At 37.4% G+C, this 16,978-nt stretch overlaps 1 protein-coding gene across 3 annotated transcripts in view; it reads left to right on the top strand.

The window, feature by feature from the left end:
- The first annotated feature begins 2,305 nt into the window (after positions 1 to 2,305).
- Positions 2,306 to 16,978, top strand: part of GRTP1 (growth hormone regulated TBC protein 1) — a 68,303-nt gene continuing 53,630 nt past the window's right edge. The window contains exons 1-3 of one of the 3 annotated variants that reach the window (XM_074299578.1): positions 2,306 to 2,465; positions 3,207 to 3,887; positions 5,933 to 6,084. In XM_074299578.1, the coding sequence (XP_074155679.1) occupies positions 3,829 to 3,887; positions 5,933 to 6,084 (211 nt within the window). In that variant the 5' untranslated portion in view covers positions 2,306 to 2,465; positions 3,207 to 3,828. Of the gene's footprint in view, positions 2,466 to 3,034; positions 3,888 to 5,932; positions 6,085 to 16,978 lie in introns of those variants that run through there. The other 2 variants (XM_074299579.1, XM_074299577.1) reach the window with 2 other exon arrangements.

The raw sequence follows: 16,978 nt of genomic DNA, 5'->3' as shown, positions 1-16,978 counted from the left end.
CGTGCCAGCGCAAGAGTCCCCTGTAAAGGAATTTACAGGCCTGAAAACCTAGATTGATAAAAAAAGGTTTATTATAGGGATTTGGAAGTAAAATTTGGTTAGTAAAGTTGAGGATAGAGATAAAAAGGCATCCGAATAGGTCTGGTGGGCAGAAAACCTTGACATGACTGACATAAGGATACCATGCTTAGGACTTCTGCAAATTGTGGACTCCAAAATAGCCCCTTTTATAATGGGGGCTCTTGGTGATCTTGAAGGTAGGTGGAGTCCCAGGCTCCTGGCAGGTTTTTAGCCAGGGTCAGCATTGAATAGAATTCAATGGGTATAAACTGTGGAGGTTGGGAAAACCCAAGTTAGCTCAGATCCGGTGGGGACTGGGGAAAGCCTGGATATCATTGGAATTCAAAAGGGTGCTTTTTGAACAGGATTTGTGAATCAAAAGATCCTTGCTTAAAGGGACCTCAACCCCCATCAATTTTCCATCACTTTATTATGTACAAAATACTTTCCTTTCAAACATCCTATAAGATAAGCTATATCCAATGATCATTTATTAAGTTCCTACTATGTGCCAGGGACTATATTAGGTATGAAGGATATAGCTATCAAGGAACTTGCATTTTATTTGGAAACAACATGTCAGCTTCTAAGTATATACAAATATTTTCATTTTACAAAAGAGAAATTCAAATTTCAGAGATTAAGTTAGCTGCCCAAATTTATGTAATATGCATTCATACTCATAGTTTTACTAACTTTAGATTCAAAACTTTAACTAAATAATGTTTTTATATGACATTGAACTTATATTTAGAAGAATTGCACTGTTTAACTTATATTGGATTACATGTGTCTAGGGGAGGAGGAGAGGAAGGTAGAAAAATTTGGAACACAAGGTTTTGTAAGGATGAATGTTGAAAACTATCTGTGCTTGAATTTTGAAAAATAAAAAGCTATTATCAAATCACTATTGATCGGAGAAATGCAAATTAAGACAACTCTGAGATATCATTACACACCTGTCAGATTGGCTAAGATGACAGGAACAAATGATGATGAATGTTGGAGGGGCTGTGGGAAAACTGGGACACAGATGCATTGTTGTTGGAGTTGTGAAAGAATCCAACCATTCTGGAGAGCAATCTGGAATTATGCCCAAAAAGTTATCAAAATGTGCATACCCTTTGGAATCCATTCATTCAGTCATACAAATACGAAAGGAGACTCCACCAGTGGAACAAAGGGGAAGAGTGATGGGAGATATGGGCCACCAGACATTTAACTCTAAACATTTGCATTAGTGAAGATTCCTAATTAGGTCAATTCTTTGACAAAGAACTGAGAAATACATTTCAGTAGAGGAGGAAGTGATAAAAGTAATTCGTAAATCAGGGCTACATTAGGGAAGATAAAACCTTAGTAGCAACAAACAGTTTAATTATTTGCCTTTTTAAAATCTCAAAGAAAAAGCAATTTTATCTGTGTATTTCTGCAGAAAAGTACAGCAAGTACCTAGGTTTCTGACTCATGTTCCTAAGACTATGAAATTATGATGTCTGGAAAAATGGCAGCAAAGTTGCAAAGAAGAAACACGGAGCAGGAGAAAGATTAACACGTCTTCCTAATTATCTTTGTTTTCCGCGCGGAGCGGTATCTCAGGTCATCTGGGTTTAACCAACAAGGTGGCCTCTTTACATCCATACAAGTCAGTCATGAAGAATTTCTTTCTTTTGAAAAATATCATCTGTTAATCTTTTCTGTAATCATTGCTCGACTATTTTACAGGCTGTTTCTCTGGCAGCAATTAAAATTTTCCAAAAGCTGGCTCACTGGAAAGTCAGGATTTGATTAAGGGTGTGGAGGCAAGAGGAGTAGGAAGAAGATTATGGCTTAGCCTCTTTTCCTTCAGTTTCTCAGTCTGTTTCAGGCAATTAGCTATAACCCCCCGGGGGTGTTTTCGTGGTTGCTTCTAGGAAGGCGGAAATGAGGCACACCACTTTTAGGTGGGTCCTCCAGTGTGTAGAGGGATACAGGATTGATCAATTTCGAGGATGTTGAAATGATGGAGTTAGACTTGTTTACACGTCTGAAAGGTTTGAAGGAAGAAAAGGAAAATACAGTAGGGTTGTTGTCTCTCCTGCAGATGCAAAGCCTAGAGCATGCATTTCAGATCCGCCTTTATTTTTAAAACTAAAACTTTGCATTCTCTCAAGCCCAGGATTTTAAAGAATGGGGTGGGGAGGAAGGGTAGCAATTTCTTTCCTTAAAAAGCTGGCTGGACGCTCCTCAAACCACGAGTAGTTGAATTCCACCGGTGGTCAGGGATTTACAGGATTCCACGATAGCTCCCAGCCTGCGTTTCCTGCACTGTGGCTTGCTTTACGCACCCTGAGGTTCCCCTCCCCCACTTAGGGGTGCCAACCAGCTGGTATTTGAGTCGTCTGGCTGGATCACTGAGCACCAAGGTCAGTCGTTTCTTACTGGTATTTAGGTTAGGTGCAGTTTTTTCAAGTTTTGATTTTGGTGACGCTCCCTTCCCTACCCCAGTTCCACCTTATTCCTGTGAAGTCTCTCTCTCCTTTTCTTTCTCCCTCTCCCTCCCCCATCTCTATTTCTCTCTATGTCTCTCTGTCTCTGTCTGTCTCTCTGTCTCTCCCTGTCTCTCTCTCTCTCTGTCACACACACACACGCACACACGCTCGCTTTCCCCTGGACTGGAGGAGAGTTCACATACACGTACAACTTACAAATACCAGTCCAAGGAGCAAGCTCCCAGCCCGGAATCACAACAGCCGCTAAATCAGAGGAGGGACAGAGGGGCCCACAAGTCCCGGTCCACCCAAGGACCGCAGCGCTTCTAGTCTTTACCTAGTTCCCTCAAGAGGTTAGCGGTGATATTCTTCATATCCCCTAAAGTACGCTGGCCCCAGCTAATCGCGAGTCCCCTTTCTGCTAGCCCATCCCTAATCCAGCTTCTCCAGTAGCTAAATAAGAGACAGAGGGGTGGAGATACAAACTCCGCCCTCGACGCTTGACTGACAGCCTGGGTCAAGGCGAAGGAAAAAAACGCGACGCGGACGAGGGGGGGGCGAGCTAGATGAGGGTGGGAAGTCAGAGGGAGCAGGTTAGGAGCGTGCGACTGGATTTGTGCGCTGCCACTCCTGGGGCCCTAGCTCAAGTTTTCCTTGTGAACTTTCCTGCTTTAGGGCCACAGTTTGACCTAAATCAGTCAGGGCCAGGTGCACGCTCGGAGCCCTCTTCCTGCACCTTTGCAATTGACCGCTTCCAGGTCTTTTGGGGAGAGCCAAAGAATCGGAGGCCGGAGGGAGCTGAAAGCATGCAAATGCGGCCGAAAGCCTGCCCACAGCTCCGGAGTCCTCAGTGATGGGCGCGCTTCCAGTCCATTGGGCTTCCTTGGCCCTGCTCCCTCCTCCTTCTCCTGCCTGCTCTATCTCCTCCCAAAGGCTGTCAGGCCGGAGAGGAGGCAAGTAGCTCCCGGGATCCCAGGCGATGAACTTTGGACCCCGCACCACCCATCTTCCATCGGTCTCCGGCTTCCTTCTCGGACCTGGCTCCAGAAAAGGCTACGGGGGCCGCTTCCCTTAGCGAAGACACTTTTCGCTCCAGAATTTGGCGTGCCGGCGGTGCTGCCCAGCACCGAGCAGAGAGTCTCTTCTCCCGTCCCGGCCGGTCCTCTCCGCTCATCCCAGCCCCCGCGGCCGCTCCCTGCACCCCAACTCCTTCGCGCCCCCATTCCGCCCCTGCCTCACAGTGGGACGCAGCTCCCAACTGCAGCTCCCACTCACTGGGGAGTCACCGCTGCCTTCCATGGAAACGGGGCGCAGGGAGGACGAGGCTTCGCAGGCAGCCAGGGAACGGATCCCCAGGTATCTGCTGTGGGTTCGGGGCTTCCTCCCCCGGCCCTTCTGTCTGTCACTGAGAGGGAGGGCACCTCAACCCGCGGGACCAGAGGACTGCAGGTGTGCGCTGCTGGGTGCGCGGGAGGAAGATGGGGCAGTTCTGGCACAGCATTCCGACCGTCATTGAGAGGGGATGCGCTTCTTTGGCTATATATATATATATATATTTTTTTTTTTTTCTAGGCAGTTTTTTAGTGAGCCACTCTCCTCACAGGAGGCATGCTCCCTCTCTTCCCTCCTTCCCCCCCTCGCTCCTTTCCTCCTTTCCCCCCTCTTTCCTCTCTCTGTCTCTCTGTCTCTGTCTCTGTCTCTGTCTCTGTCTCTGTCTCTGTCTCTGTCTCTCTCTCTCTCTCTCTCTCTCTGTGTCTCTGTCTCTCTGTGTCTCTGTCTCTCATTCACACACACACACACACACACACACACACACACACACATACACACACTCTTTGTGTCTCTCTGTCTCTCTCTCTCCTCTATCTCTATCTCTTTGTCTCTCTGTCTCTCTCCTCTATCTCTGTCTCTCCGTGTCTCTGTCTCTCATTCACACACACACACACACACACACACACACACACACACACACTCTGTCTCTGTCTCTCTCCTCTCTGTCTCTCATTCACACACACACACACACACACACACACACACACACACACACACACACACACTCTCTGTCTCTATCTCTCTCTCCCTGGCACAGTTGTGATCGTTATATTTATAATCACTTAGAATAGGTTTGCAGAACGACAGTTTCTTTCCAGGAGCCCAGGGCTCACTTTAGGGGCCCACAGTGCTGTAGTCGCGCCACCTGAATGGGCCGGAGAACCCGATAGCTGGCTCAACCCACTCCGATCGCTGGGGTTTCCTTTTCAGAGGAAGGAAGAGAAGACAGTCAGTCTCTCAATAAGAGAGCTTTTAATAGTTAATGGTTCCTTTCAGAAAATTATTGACTTAAAAAGGGATCTTAAAAAATTACCTTCATTTTATAAATGAGGAAACCAAGTCCTAAGGACTTGTTGAGATCACAGCAAGCTAGTCCAAGAGCCACAATTTCAAGGAAAACCAAAGTGGAAGGAAAACTTCTGGTAATAGAAGTAATAAATGAAGAAGAATGGTAAATAGTTGCCATTTATGTAACACTTAAAGATTTGCAAATAATTTTTTTTGACAAATATTATCTCATTTTATCCTCCCACCCACTCAGGAAAAGAGGTGGTAATATTATTCCATTTTATAGATGAGGAAACCCAGCCAGAGAGAAATTAAGTGACAAGCTCAGGGTCACACAGCTGGGGTGATTTGAAAACAAATCTGAGTCCGAGGGTTCTTTCTACTGTTCCACCTTGTACAAAAGAGAGACTTCAGTTCTAGCCCCAGCTTCAGTTACCAAACTCTTGGCTTTGTTCTCTCACTTGGTACTGTTTTTCCTCAGTAAAAAACAGTGTTGGCATATAAAAGACAGCCTCTGTCTTTTTTTGTCCACATAGCCTTGTGTTGATCTGCTAAGGCAGATCTCCTAAGTGTAAACAGATGATTAGCTTAAGATATATATATATATATATATATATATATATATATATATATATATATATATATATATATAAAGCTTCAGACTGTGTTTCTAGATTTAAACATACCTAACTTAATGATAAAATATTTTCCTATAATAAAGAAACATGTGTTACAAAATTTTATTCTATCTATCCCAGGTATCCAAGCATTGGGAATGTATCCTTTTCAGATTGTTGTATGTGTACATATCCAATATTTTTATTTTCTTTCAACTTCTTGAGATAAGCTTAATGAAGTATTAGTCATCTTTATAGTTTAAATTATTATTAATCAATTCCATAAGCATTCACAAAATGAACTCCAGGTACTTGTGAAACAAAGACAAAGATACCCTCACAGAGCTTTTATGGGGATGGAAGGGAATGAAAAAAATATTTATACCAAGAAAAATGCAAAATATTTACAAAGTTAATTGTAAATGTTTCTTTTTCAAATATCAGAATTGATCCATATGGATTTGAAAGGCCTGCAGACTTTGATTACGCCTCTTATGAAGACTTTTTTTCCACCTACCTGAGGATACTTACTAACAGAGCAATCAAGTGGTCAAAGCTTTTGAAAGGAAAAAATAGTGTCCAGAAAAGTATGAAAGGTGAGTTTTAACTTGGTATATACATACCACCATAGATTCATTCATAATCTCAAGTGCTATTTTAAAAATGGAAAAACTTATGTTGTCTAGCAACTTCAGTGAAATTGATATGTGTTGAACTTTTTGGCTTAAATATTTTTAAGGCTATACAGTTGAATTTAGACACTTAAAGGCAATTACTTATCCAAATAGTAAGAGTTGGGGGGGGACGACACTTAAGTCTTTCCTTGAGGAGATTTAGTGAGACTCTTGACAATTAAGTAGGTTTTCTGTGGGATAGAGAAAGAAGGTGAAAAGCAATGTTTTTTCTCCTAAAAATTTGAAGCTTAAGGCTTTTGAATTGTTTATTGAATTAATTGTCTGCTCTTGCTTTCTCCTCTGAGATGGTTGTCTTTGTTACTAGGAAAACTTTCAAAGGGATTTGTGCGTTTTTACAGCATTCTTTCCAACAACAGAGGGGTAGAGAATGAAAGGGAGAAAGGGAATCAAGGATTTAGAATTAATCAAGAAAGAAATATTTATTTAGCATTTACTACATGGAAGTCATTCAGTCATGTCTGACTCTTTGACACTTGGTATGGGGTTTTCTTGGTAAAGATACTATAGTGGTTTACCATTTCCTCTTCAGTGGATTAAGGTAAATAGAAATTAAGTGACTTGTCCAGGATTATATAGCTAATGAGTACCTGAGGCTAGATTTGAACCCCGGTCTTCTTGACTTCAGGTCCACTAAGCCACCTAGCAACAGCAATTAAGTGCCAAGCACTGTTGAGCTCTAGGACATATAAGAGTCCTGAACTCAAGTTCTGGAGAGAGCTAAGTTCATATTCCACTTCTGATACTGTGTGAGCAGGGGAAAAGCCTCATTTTTCTCATTTATAAAATGGGCATACTAACAAAGTATTTTCTCCCTCATAAGAATCAAATGAAAATTTCAAACCTCAAAACAATATATAAAGGTCAGCAATTATTACTATTCTCTAGGAATACTCACTTCACTAAATCAGATTGCAAAATGTCTTTTATTAATAGTTTTTAAAATAATCAAACATTTATGTGATACTTTAAACTTTGCAAAGTAATTTGCATCCATTATCTCATTTGAGCCTCATAGCAACTCTTGAAGATACCAACTGCAAATATTATCTCTATTTTTATATATGATAATCAAAGCTGAGAAACCTTAAGTGACTTTTCCAAGGCCACACAGCTACTAAAGACAGGAATTGAACCCAATGCCTTCTCACTCCAAGAGCTACACTCTGGGTTCTTATTATTTCTAGGTTGCCTTCACCAATTCAAAGTGACCCAACTAATAAATGACAGATACCTGGGCCTCTGAATTTAACACTCCTATTGCATCTCATTGCTTCTTGTTTATTTTAAGATCCTGCCTCTTATATCCATACTACTTTTGTCCTTTTTTTTATATCCTTTTGAACACTGTGTTTTACCTTATTTGGGGGGTTTGAGTTTTCTTTTTTTTTTTTTTTTTGGTGACAGTTGTAGAAGATTGATAGCATAAGCAGATTGAAAAAGATTAAATTTAAATAAAATTGTTATGCTTGGACTGATTATGAATGCATAAACCCCAAGAATTTTCCACCTTTGGTTGTCTAGGTTAACTTCAGTATTATCAGCTTTGTGTCATCCTAAGGTGGGTCTGCATGGGACTGAAAAATTTGAGTTTATTCTGGAAATTAGTAATCAAGTAGATAATTTTAAAGAAGTATGTCATTATTTTAATATGCACACACTTAAAATTGTCATACATACAAATCACCTTGTCTTACTCTTTAACTTCTGACTATTTTGGGCTCTTCATTCTTTATTTTATTTTCCTCTCTGGAGATTCATCTGTGCTTTTAAAAAAAAATCCTTTGTAATTTTCCTTTCATCTTCATTATTTCCACCATCATCTTGTCTTCAGGTTTTAAATAAGAATAGACTTAATTTTCCCTCCCCATTCTTGCTGTCTCTTAGCTCACAATATTACCCACAAATATGACTTGTAGTTTCTTTTAGCATAAGCAGAATATGTATTGATCATTTAGTGTTACAGTTGGATATTTCTTGTTTTTTTCTTTTTAATGTCTAAAGGTGGAATCATTTTAAATGTTTTTTTCTTCAAATGAAAATCGACTATCTTTCCCCTCCAATCCCCAAATTAGAAAAGAAAAAAGAAAAAAAACTCAAAACAAAACAAAAATTCCTGTTACAAACATATCCAAGCAAAACATTGCTTGTTTTGACCATGTCAAAGAAACCATATGCTTTATCTTGTAATCTATGACCTATTAGGAAATGTATAACTTGTCTCTTCATGAGTTCTCTCAAATCTTGGTTGGTCATTGTGTTGCTAAAAATATATAAGTCTTTTAAAGTTGATTATCTTTACAATATTGTTGTTATTGTATGGAACTTTTAATTATTCTCACTTCACTCTTCATCTGTTCTTACAAGTCTTTCCAGGTTTCCCTAAAACCATTAAAGAGGGGAATTATTATAAGGGAAAACATTCATTTATGTTCACTGACTAGGAAAGAGGTAACTGAAAGTAGTAACAGCACCTTCAAATCCAGTAAGCTTATAGGGCCTCTTTGATTAACTTTTAACCTCAGCTCTCAATCTTATACAGATTTTATTAGTGGAAGGTATATTCTGTAAAGGAAAAAGGATGGTGAAACCTGAATAACCTTCTGGGTTTTCTTATGTTTTTCATAGTATGGTTAACTGATTTTTTTCTTTTGCTGGGAATCTTGTGAATTTCCAGAATTTTGTATATATTAATATACAAATGCAATGGAAAAAACATTTTTCCCCCCCCTTGAAGCAATTAGGGTTAAGATGACTTGCCCAGGGTAGGAAGTGTTAAGTTTCTGAGGCCAGATTTGAACTCAGGTTTAACTGACTTCAGTGCTCTATTCACTGCCACCTAGATGTCTTAAAAGTATGAAAACAAGAGACCCTAGAGATTTTCTTGCCCTTTGAGTTATCTGTGCTACTGTTAACCCCTTTTGATACAGATAATTTCAAATTGGTTGTACCGGTCATTGTATCTTCAGCCATTTGAGTTGGATTTATCATGTTACCCCCAAGTCATCATTTTTGATCCACTAAAAAACTAATACACTATTTGGGGAAGAACAAGAATTTGGATGGAAAATTAAATAATTTAATTCTCATCTGCAGAAATAGATCTACATTATAAATTTAAATAAGATTCTTGCTACCAAAAAGTTCCAGAAACGATCTTAATTCTAAACTACAAAGTAAGCTATAATAAATGGAAACAGGTTGCAAAATTAGGCAGATGGCATCAAATAAGTATATGTATTTTTGAATATATATATTGCTTTTAAACTCTCACTCTCACATGACATTAATTATAATATCAATATCTTTTAATACTGGAGAGTTAAATGATTTTGCCTAGGATTACACACCTAGTTTTTGTCAGAGGTGGGATTTGAATCCAAATCTTCTTGATTCCAAGAGCAATCTTTTATCCACTATTCTATGCTTCTTTCTCATACATGCATACATACTAAATACATGTGTATATGTATACATACACATACATGTATGCAGTTGAGTCATTTCAGTCATATTCAACTCTCTGTGATCCCATGGGGGAGGGGGGCGTTTCTTGGCAAAGATTGTCATTTCCTTCTCTCACTCATTTTGCAGATAAGAGAACTAAGGTAAACAAGATTAAATATCTTGCCTAGGGTCACTTAGCTAGTGAGTATCTGAGGCTGGATTTGAAGTCATAAAGATGAATCTTCATTCCAAGCTCAGTGATCTATTCTATCTACTTTGGTAGCTAGCTAGCTGTGTATATATATATATATATATATATATATATATATATATATATATATATATATATGTACACACACATATATATATACTTGTGTATTTAAACATGTTTTACATAATTTTTATAATTCAATTACACACACACACACACACACACATATATATATATATATATATATATATATAGAGAGAGAGAGAGAGAGAGAGAGAGAGAGAGAGAGAGAGAGAGAGAGAGAGAGAGGGAGGGAGAGAGAGGTGTATCTGTATAATGAAAATGAATGTAAATATTTTAGTACAATCATGTTATACCAGACAAAAGATAGAATGAGCGATGGAAATTCATCAAGGTTTTCCTGTTTGTTTGATGCTAGCTATTTCAGTTATAATATCAAAAAACCAGTCTTGTGTAAACAAGCCATGTTAGTTTTGTTCCTAAGACTAAATTTTGTTCCTAAATCTACTCCTGACCTCATGATATTTGTAAAGTTTTTAGCCTAAAACTATATCTAATTAGTAATGGGGGTTTTAATACATGCTTTTTCAACTCTTTTCTCCCTTGTGATCTCATCTCAACAAACAATTATTAAGCATATATTATGTTAGACCCTGATCTATATACTAAAGGTGCAAAGACAAAAATGAAATAGTCCTTGCCTTCAAGCTTATATTTTACTGGGGAATACAGCATGTACATAAATAAAGAAATAATAAAGTCATTTCAGGAGGAGAAAGTATAATTGTTGCCTAATTTCTGTTTCTTATACTAACATCTGTACAATGGGAGAAATTAGGTGTTCACATATCCACCCCACAGGAAAATTAATGGATAACATAAGAAGTAGGAAAAAAAATCCAGGAAATTATTTGGGGTCATGTTATTTTTAATGGGTTATTTTTTTGTTTAAAAATAATTCACCGAGTGTTTGTAGGGTTTTTTAAAGGATTGCATATGAAAATTGTATTTTATAGCATTGTTAAAGGAAAATAAAATGGCTACATTATTTTAGTTAGAACGTGTAGCTTCTTTTCAAGGTGAGTCAACATACTCAAAATAACAATGTTGTATATTGAGGCTTAAACATAATTTGAATGTCAGCTACACAGTGTGACTTTTGTTCTAAAGTGACAATGAAAAATAGATTGGCTCAAGTTCATCAATCCCATTGCTCTCTTCTGTGTTTACAGGTTGATTAGAAATTGTACTAGTTTTACTTTTACACTTATCTTTCACTCATAGAAAGTATTTCCTATAGAACTAATTAGATTTAGTTTTTAGTGGAAAACAAGGTAATGAATGGATGAATGAATACTCCCATGCTTGTGTCTGATATTACCCATGAGACAAATATTTGAAACAGGATAAAGAATGTGCTAAAACAAATGGAAATTTAGCAAAATAAATTTTGCCTGAAAGGAAGAATTGTTTTTCCTTCTCAAATTTTAACTGATTTCTAGGCATTCACCACTTAACCATCTGGTATAAAGGTTTCTTCTAGAGAAAGCTTTCCCTTAGTTTCTTTTATCCCCAAATTTCCAACAGTACAGCTGCCATTTAAAATGACTATTTAAAATGCTTAATCCATATATTGGAATCAATATGAAATAATTCTCTTGATTATGCCATTTAAAACACAATTTTTGTGTTAAGCTTTTTTACTTTTAAATCTACCAATTTTAGTTTTTTTTCTTTTGCATGAGGAGATCCTCTTACTTGAAAATGAGTATTTAACAATTAGCCCAATAACATGGACTTTTGGAATATGTGTTTTTTAGGAGAGTTTAGAGTAATCACTGAAATTGAAATTCAGGATCAAAAGTTTTTAGTCTTATTCCTATACAAATCCTTTAAACGATATTCTGTAAAGAAAGATGAATACAGATTTGCTTGGTAGAAAGAGCATTGGATTCAGAGTTTGATATAAGTTAAAAATATTAGTAACTAACTGTACTTTTCTGGACCTATAAAATTAAGAATTGGATGAATTGGTGCTTAATGTTCTTTCCAGATCTAAATCCTTTTACATATTTAGCTGAGGTTCTCTATCAAATCCAGAGAAATTAATTAATTAATAAACATTTATTAAGTGCCAGGCACTGTGCTAAGCTTTGGGATCAGAAAGTGTTAGACCTAGAAGAGACTTTGGAGAAGATTTAAACTAATACAATTTGGGCATTTATTGAGGGTCTACTCTGTGGAAAATACTATAGAAGATGCCGAGGATAGGGATTTAAAAAAAAAGAAATAAAATCACTGTTCCTAATCCTGAAGAAGTGCCTTCAGGTTACAATGGAAACAAAGTTTAGGAAAATAACTTGAATTCAAATTCCATTTTTCCTCCTTACTTCCTGTGTGACCCTGTTTCCTAATCTCTAAAATGTCTAAATTGGACCAAGTAATCCCTAAGGTCTTTTGTGAACTGTGTACATATAGAGTATCCCAAAAGTCTTAGTGCAATTTACCAAAGCTTAAAACTTTATTAAGACTTTTGTGATGCCTTACATATGAGAACAATTATAAACTGACACTTGGATTTAAGTATTTTTGTGTATTTTTACAATTTATGTATTTCTATAAATTGCACAGGTTGAGTGACAAAACCAACCAGCATTTATTAAACTTCACTTGGGAGAAAAACAAGGAATAATTTATATTGCAGCTATCCTGTGCTAGTCTAAGTGCATAGAACCTGGCTATGCAAAGCCAAGGACAATTTTGCTCTCAAGATCTTTTTGCATTCTCTGAGGAGAGACAATTATCAATATGTAAAAAATAAGTTAACAGGCCAGGATGTCCTAGTAATTGTTTAACAACCAGCTTTCCTGGGGAAAGGTGTACCCAGGACACTTTTAAGTTTAACCCAAATTATTAACATTTTCTTTGTCACTCTCTTAAGTCTAGACAATTTTTAAAAAATCAAGCCCTTATTTATAGTTTTGCTGATTTCCAAAGTGTAAATACTTGGCACTGAAAATTTAGCATTTATCAAGCTGATCTGGGCTTTGGTCGCTGCAATGCAAAGTAGTACAATGTAATTTTAGGGAAGGAAAAATAAGCAGCTGGCGGGATCAGGAGAGGCTTCACATGGAAGGTTTCACTTGAGGTGAACTTGGGATTCAAAGGGGATGAGTGGAAAAAGAGTGGGAAAATATCCACATATGCAGAACAGACTTTGTAAAGTTGATACACAGGTGAGATGAAATAGTAAGAGGATCAGTTTGACTAATCTACATGGAATATTTGAATGGAAGTGATGTATAAAAGAACTGGGGAAAATAAATTTGAATCAGTTTGCAAAGAGCTTCAAATGCTGAAAGAAGGATTTATATTTGATCAGAGGCAATTTGTAGCATAAATCCAGACTCACTAAAATAGATATTTATTAGCTGTATGACCTTGGACAAGTCAACCAACTTAGTTTCCTTACCTGTGAAATGAGCTGAAGAAGGAAATGACAAACCACTTCAGCGTCTCTGCCAAGAAAACTCCAAATAGAGTCACAAAGAGTTGGACACAACTGAACAGCAACTTTTTAAATGGCCATAAGATTATCCCTTGCTTCCCAGGGTCATTGTGAGGATCAAATAAAGTAAAAGCACTTGGTATACTCACCAGGTACTATATAATGCCTATCAGCCTTCTCCCATTTATAATTCAGGAATCACTATGTGGAGGATAAATTGGAGAGGAAAGAGACTGAGGAAGGAAGATGAATTTTGAGGCTATTGTATGAGAAGTAATGAGAGCCTGAACCTCAGTGACAGCTGTGACTAGAGGAGACATGAGAAATGTTGACAAGATTTAGTATCTGAGTAGGTATATGGAATTGAGGAGAAATAAAGATGATTCCAAGAGTATGAATCTAGGTCACTGGAATGATTGTGGTACCTTTCACTGAAAGAGGGAAATTCTGAAGTTGGATATCACTCTCCTGACAGTGAGAAATGAGTCTGTTTTGGGCATGATGAGTTTGAAGTGTCTATAGGACATCCAATTTGAAATGTTGAATAGAATGTGTGGTGCACAATGAGTTTAGGCAAGAGTATATAGGCCTAGAAGACATGCATAGAGATGATGCTCAAATCCTTGAGAGAGAGAGGGGGGAGGAGGAGATGAGAGTGAAAGTGGTTCAGGACAAAGCCTTATGGTACACTTACAACATGAGATTGAATGTGGATTAAAATCCAGCAAAAGAAATTGAGGAGTGAATAACCAGTGAGAGCAGTGTCACAAAAACTGAGAAGAGAGAGTATACAAGAAGTAAGGGTGGTCCGAGTGTCAAGAGTTGAGAGGTATAAGAACTAAGATTTGGCAATTAAAAGATTAATAATGAAGAGTACCTTCATCTGAGTTCCATGAAATTGAGGAGTGAGAGAAGAGATTGTATAAGTGGTAAATATAGATAATTTTTCTGGGAGTTTGGCTGTGAAAGAAAGAGGTATAGAATGATAGTTTGAGGGGGTGGTAGGTGGTAGTAACTAGAGTTACTGGATTTTATTTTTTTTTATGTTTTGTTTTATTTTTCAGATGGAAGACACCTAAATGTTCTTGTAGGTACTAGGAAATGAACCAATATTAAAGAAGAGACTGAGGAGGCTAGAAAGATTTACTTTGCTTAGAGAAAGGCTACTTCTTAATCAAAGACTGAAATAAAGGAGGGGAAATGGTTCCATTTTAAGGGATTTAATATGTAGAGTTGAGACTGATAGTTCTGTAGTTTATTGCAAGTGGCCTTTCTTTTCTCAATAAAGTCAGAGGCAAGGACCTCTGCTGAGAGACTGGGGATAGAGTGTATAGGATGTGTGAAAAGAAAAAAGCTTTGGAACAGCTACAATTATGAATAGGAAAAAGGAATGTCTTGGTTAGTTAGGATTGTTAAAATTAGATAACATAAATTTGTAGGAGACCTGTCAGTATGATTTCATGGTTTCTTTCAATATTATTCAGAATTGTGGAAGGAATCCAGTATTAGATATAACAAGCCATGTAGGATAAAGGAATTCAAGAGTAGAAGATCCTGTAATATAAATGTTTGATACGATCAAGATTGACAAGGTAGAAAAGTGAAGCTAGAGTAGAGATGATAGTCTAGGAGAGTACAAAATGATAGTTGGGATTGGGGGTCATGAGGAAGGAGGAGATATAATAAATTCAGGAGAAATTAGGCATAGGTTGGAATGAAATGATAAAGTATGTGGCCCAATAAAAGAATTTTAATATTCTTTCACACAAGTACAACACTTATGGATTATGATAAAATCGAGAGTGTGACTATTCTCATGTGGCATGAGGAAGAATAACGTGATGAAAATTGAGAACATTGAGGAAGTGGAAGACTAATTTGCAGAAATGTTAAACAATCTTGACATAGCCATCCATCATAGATTACAAAGGTTTGCCATTTATTATTTGAAGTAGCTCACGGACTTCAACTACTAAACAAGGCAGAGTCTGGTGATTAAGCTACTTGCTTTTGTGGGGACATAATTTTTTATAGCTCAAAGAGAAGAAGGGGAAATAAAGGGAAGACAATGAGATATTGAGACTTTCTTAAAGATGCTAACTGGACAATCTAGGAAAACTGAATTTTCATCATGGTTGATAACAGGCTCATTTGAGCAATTCCTGAGAATACAGTAGTTGAGTTCACATCAGTAGAGACTTAATAAATGCTAGTTAACTGATTGATTGGCAATGGGGACCTAATGATCTGCCAATTCTCTAATTCTTTTTTATCATGTGGTCATGAGAGGGAAGATGAAATCAAGTGTAGAAAGAATGGCCAAATGTGCCGTGTCTTCTGAAACAATGAATTCTGAATGAGGACCAGAAGTTAGTTAAGAAAGACTTCTGAAGAACTGTGAGATGTTCTTCAAAGGCAATTACAGATATGTATTGGAAGATAAATGGGAACGTCTGAAGAAATGCACAGAGATGCTAATTAAAAATTTTTGTTTGCTTCCCATATAAATGAATCCCTGAACAAAAGCATTAAGTGCTTCCTAAGAGTCACATATGTGTTAGATGCCAGTAAGACAAATAAATCAGTCCTTGGTTTCAAGGAGCTTACATTCTAACTGGAGTGGACAACACACTTAAGTTGAATGAATGGTAGTCAGGGAAGGGAGTTTTAGTCTAGAATAGGAGTTGGTTCTTAACAGTTGTGTGTATCGTGGACCTTTTTGGCAGTTTGGTGAAGCATATGAACCTCCTCAGATTACTATTTTTCCTTTTTTTTTTTATTTTTAGCATTTAAAAAAAGTTTGAGTTCCAAAATCCTCCTTCTTTTTGTCCCTCCCCCATCCATTGAGAAGGCATAGAGTTGAATATCAGTTAAACATGTGAAATCATGCATATTTCCATAGTAGCCATATTGCCCAAAAAAAGGCAAAAATAATTTTTTAAAAGTATGGTTCAATCTGCATACAGAGTGCATCATTTCTTTCTCTGAAGTCCTTTGGAATTGTAATGGAACATTGTGTTGATCAGAGTAGCCAAGTCTTTGATCATCATTACAGCATTGCTTTTATTGTATAGAATGGTCTCCTGATTCTGCTCATTTCAGTTGACATCAGTTCATATAAGTTTTCCCCCATGTTTTTCTCAAACTATCCTGCTCATCATTTTTTATAGCACAATGGTATTCTTTTACAATCATATACCACAACTTGTTAAACCATTCCACAAACGATGGACATCCGTCTCAGTTTTTTTTGTCACACAAAAAGTTGCATGCATTTTCAGATGAAGAAATTGAAACCATTTCTAGTTATATAAAAAGGTGTTCTAAATCACTATTGATCAGAGAGATGCAAATTAAGACAACTGAGGTACTATTATATAGCTCTCAGATTGGCTAAGATAACAAATGTTGGAGGAGATGTGGGAAAACTGGGACACTGATGCATTGCTGATGGAGTTGTGAACTGATCCAACCATTCTGGAGAGTAATTTGGAACTATGCCCAAAAAGTTATCAAACTTTTTATACCCTTTGATAAGCTATTGGGCTTATATCCCAAAGAAATACTGAGGAGGGGAAAGGGACCTGTATGTGCCAAAATGTTTGTGGCAG

The sequence above is a fragment of the Sminthopsis crassicaudata genome, chromosome 3, assembly GCF_048593235.1.
Source record: "Sminthopsis crassicaudata isolate SCR6 chromosome 3, ASM4859323v1, whole genome shotgun sequence".
Lineage (NCBI taxonomy): Eukaryota > Metazoa > Chordata > Mammalia > Dasyuromorphia > Dasyuridae > Sminthopsis > Sminthopsis crassicaudata.
Note: the sequence above shows the minus strand (reverse complement) of the source record. Positions and strands in the feature narration are given on the sequence as shown.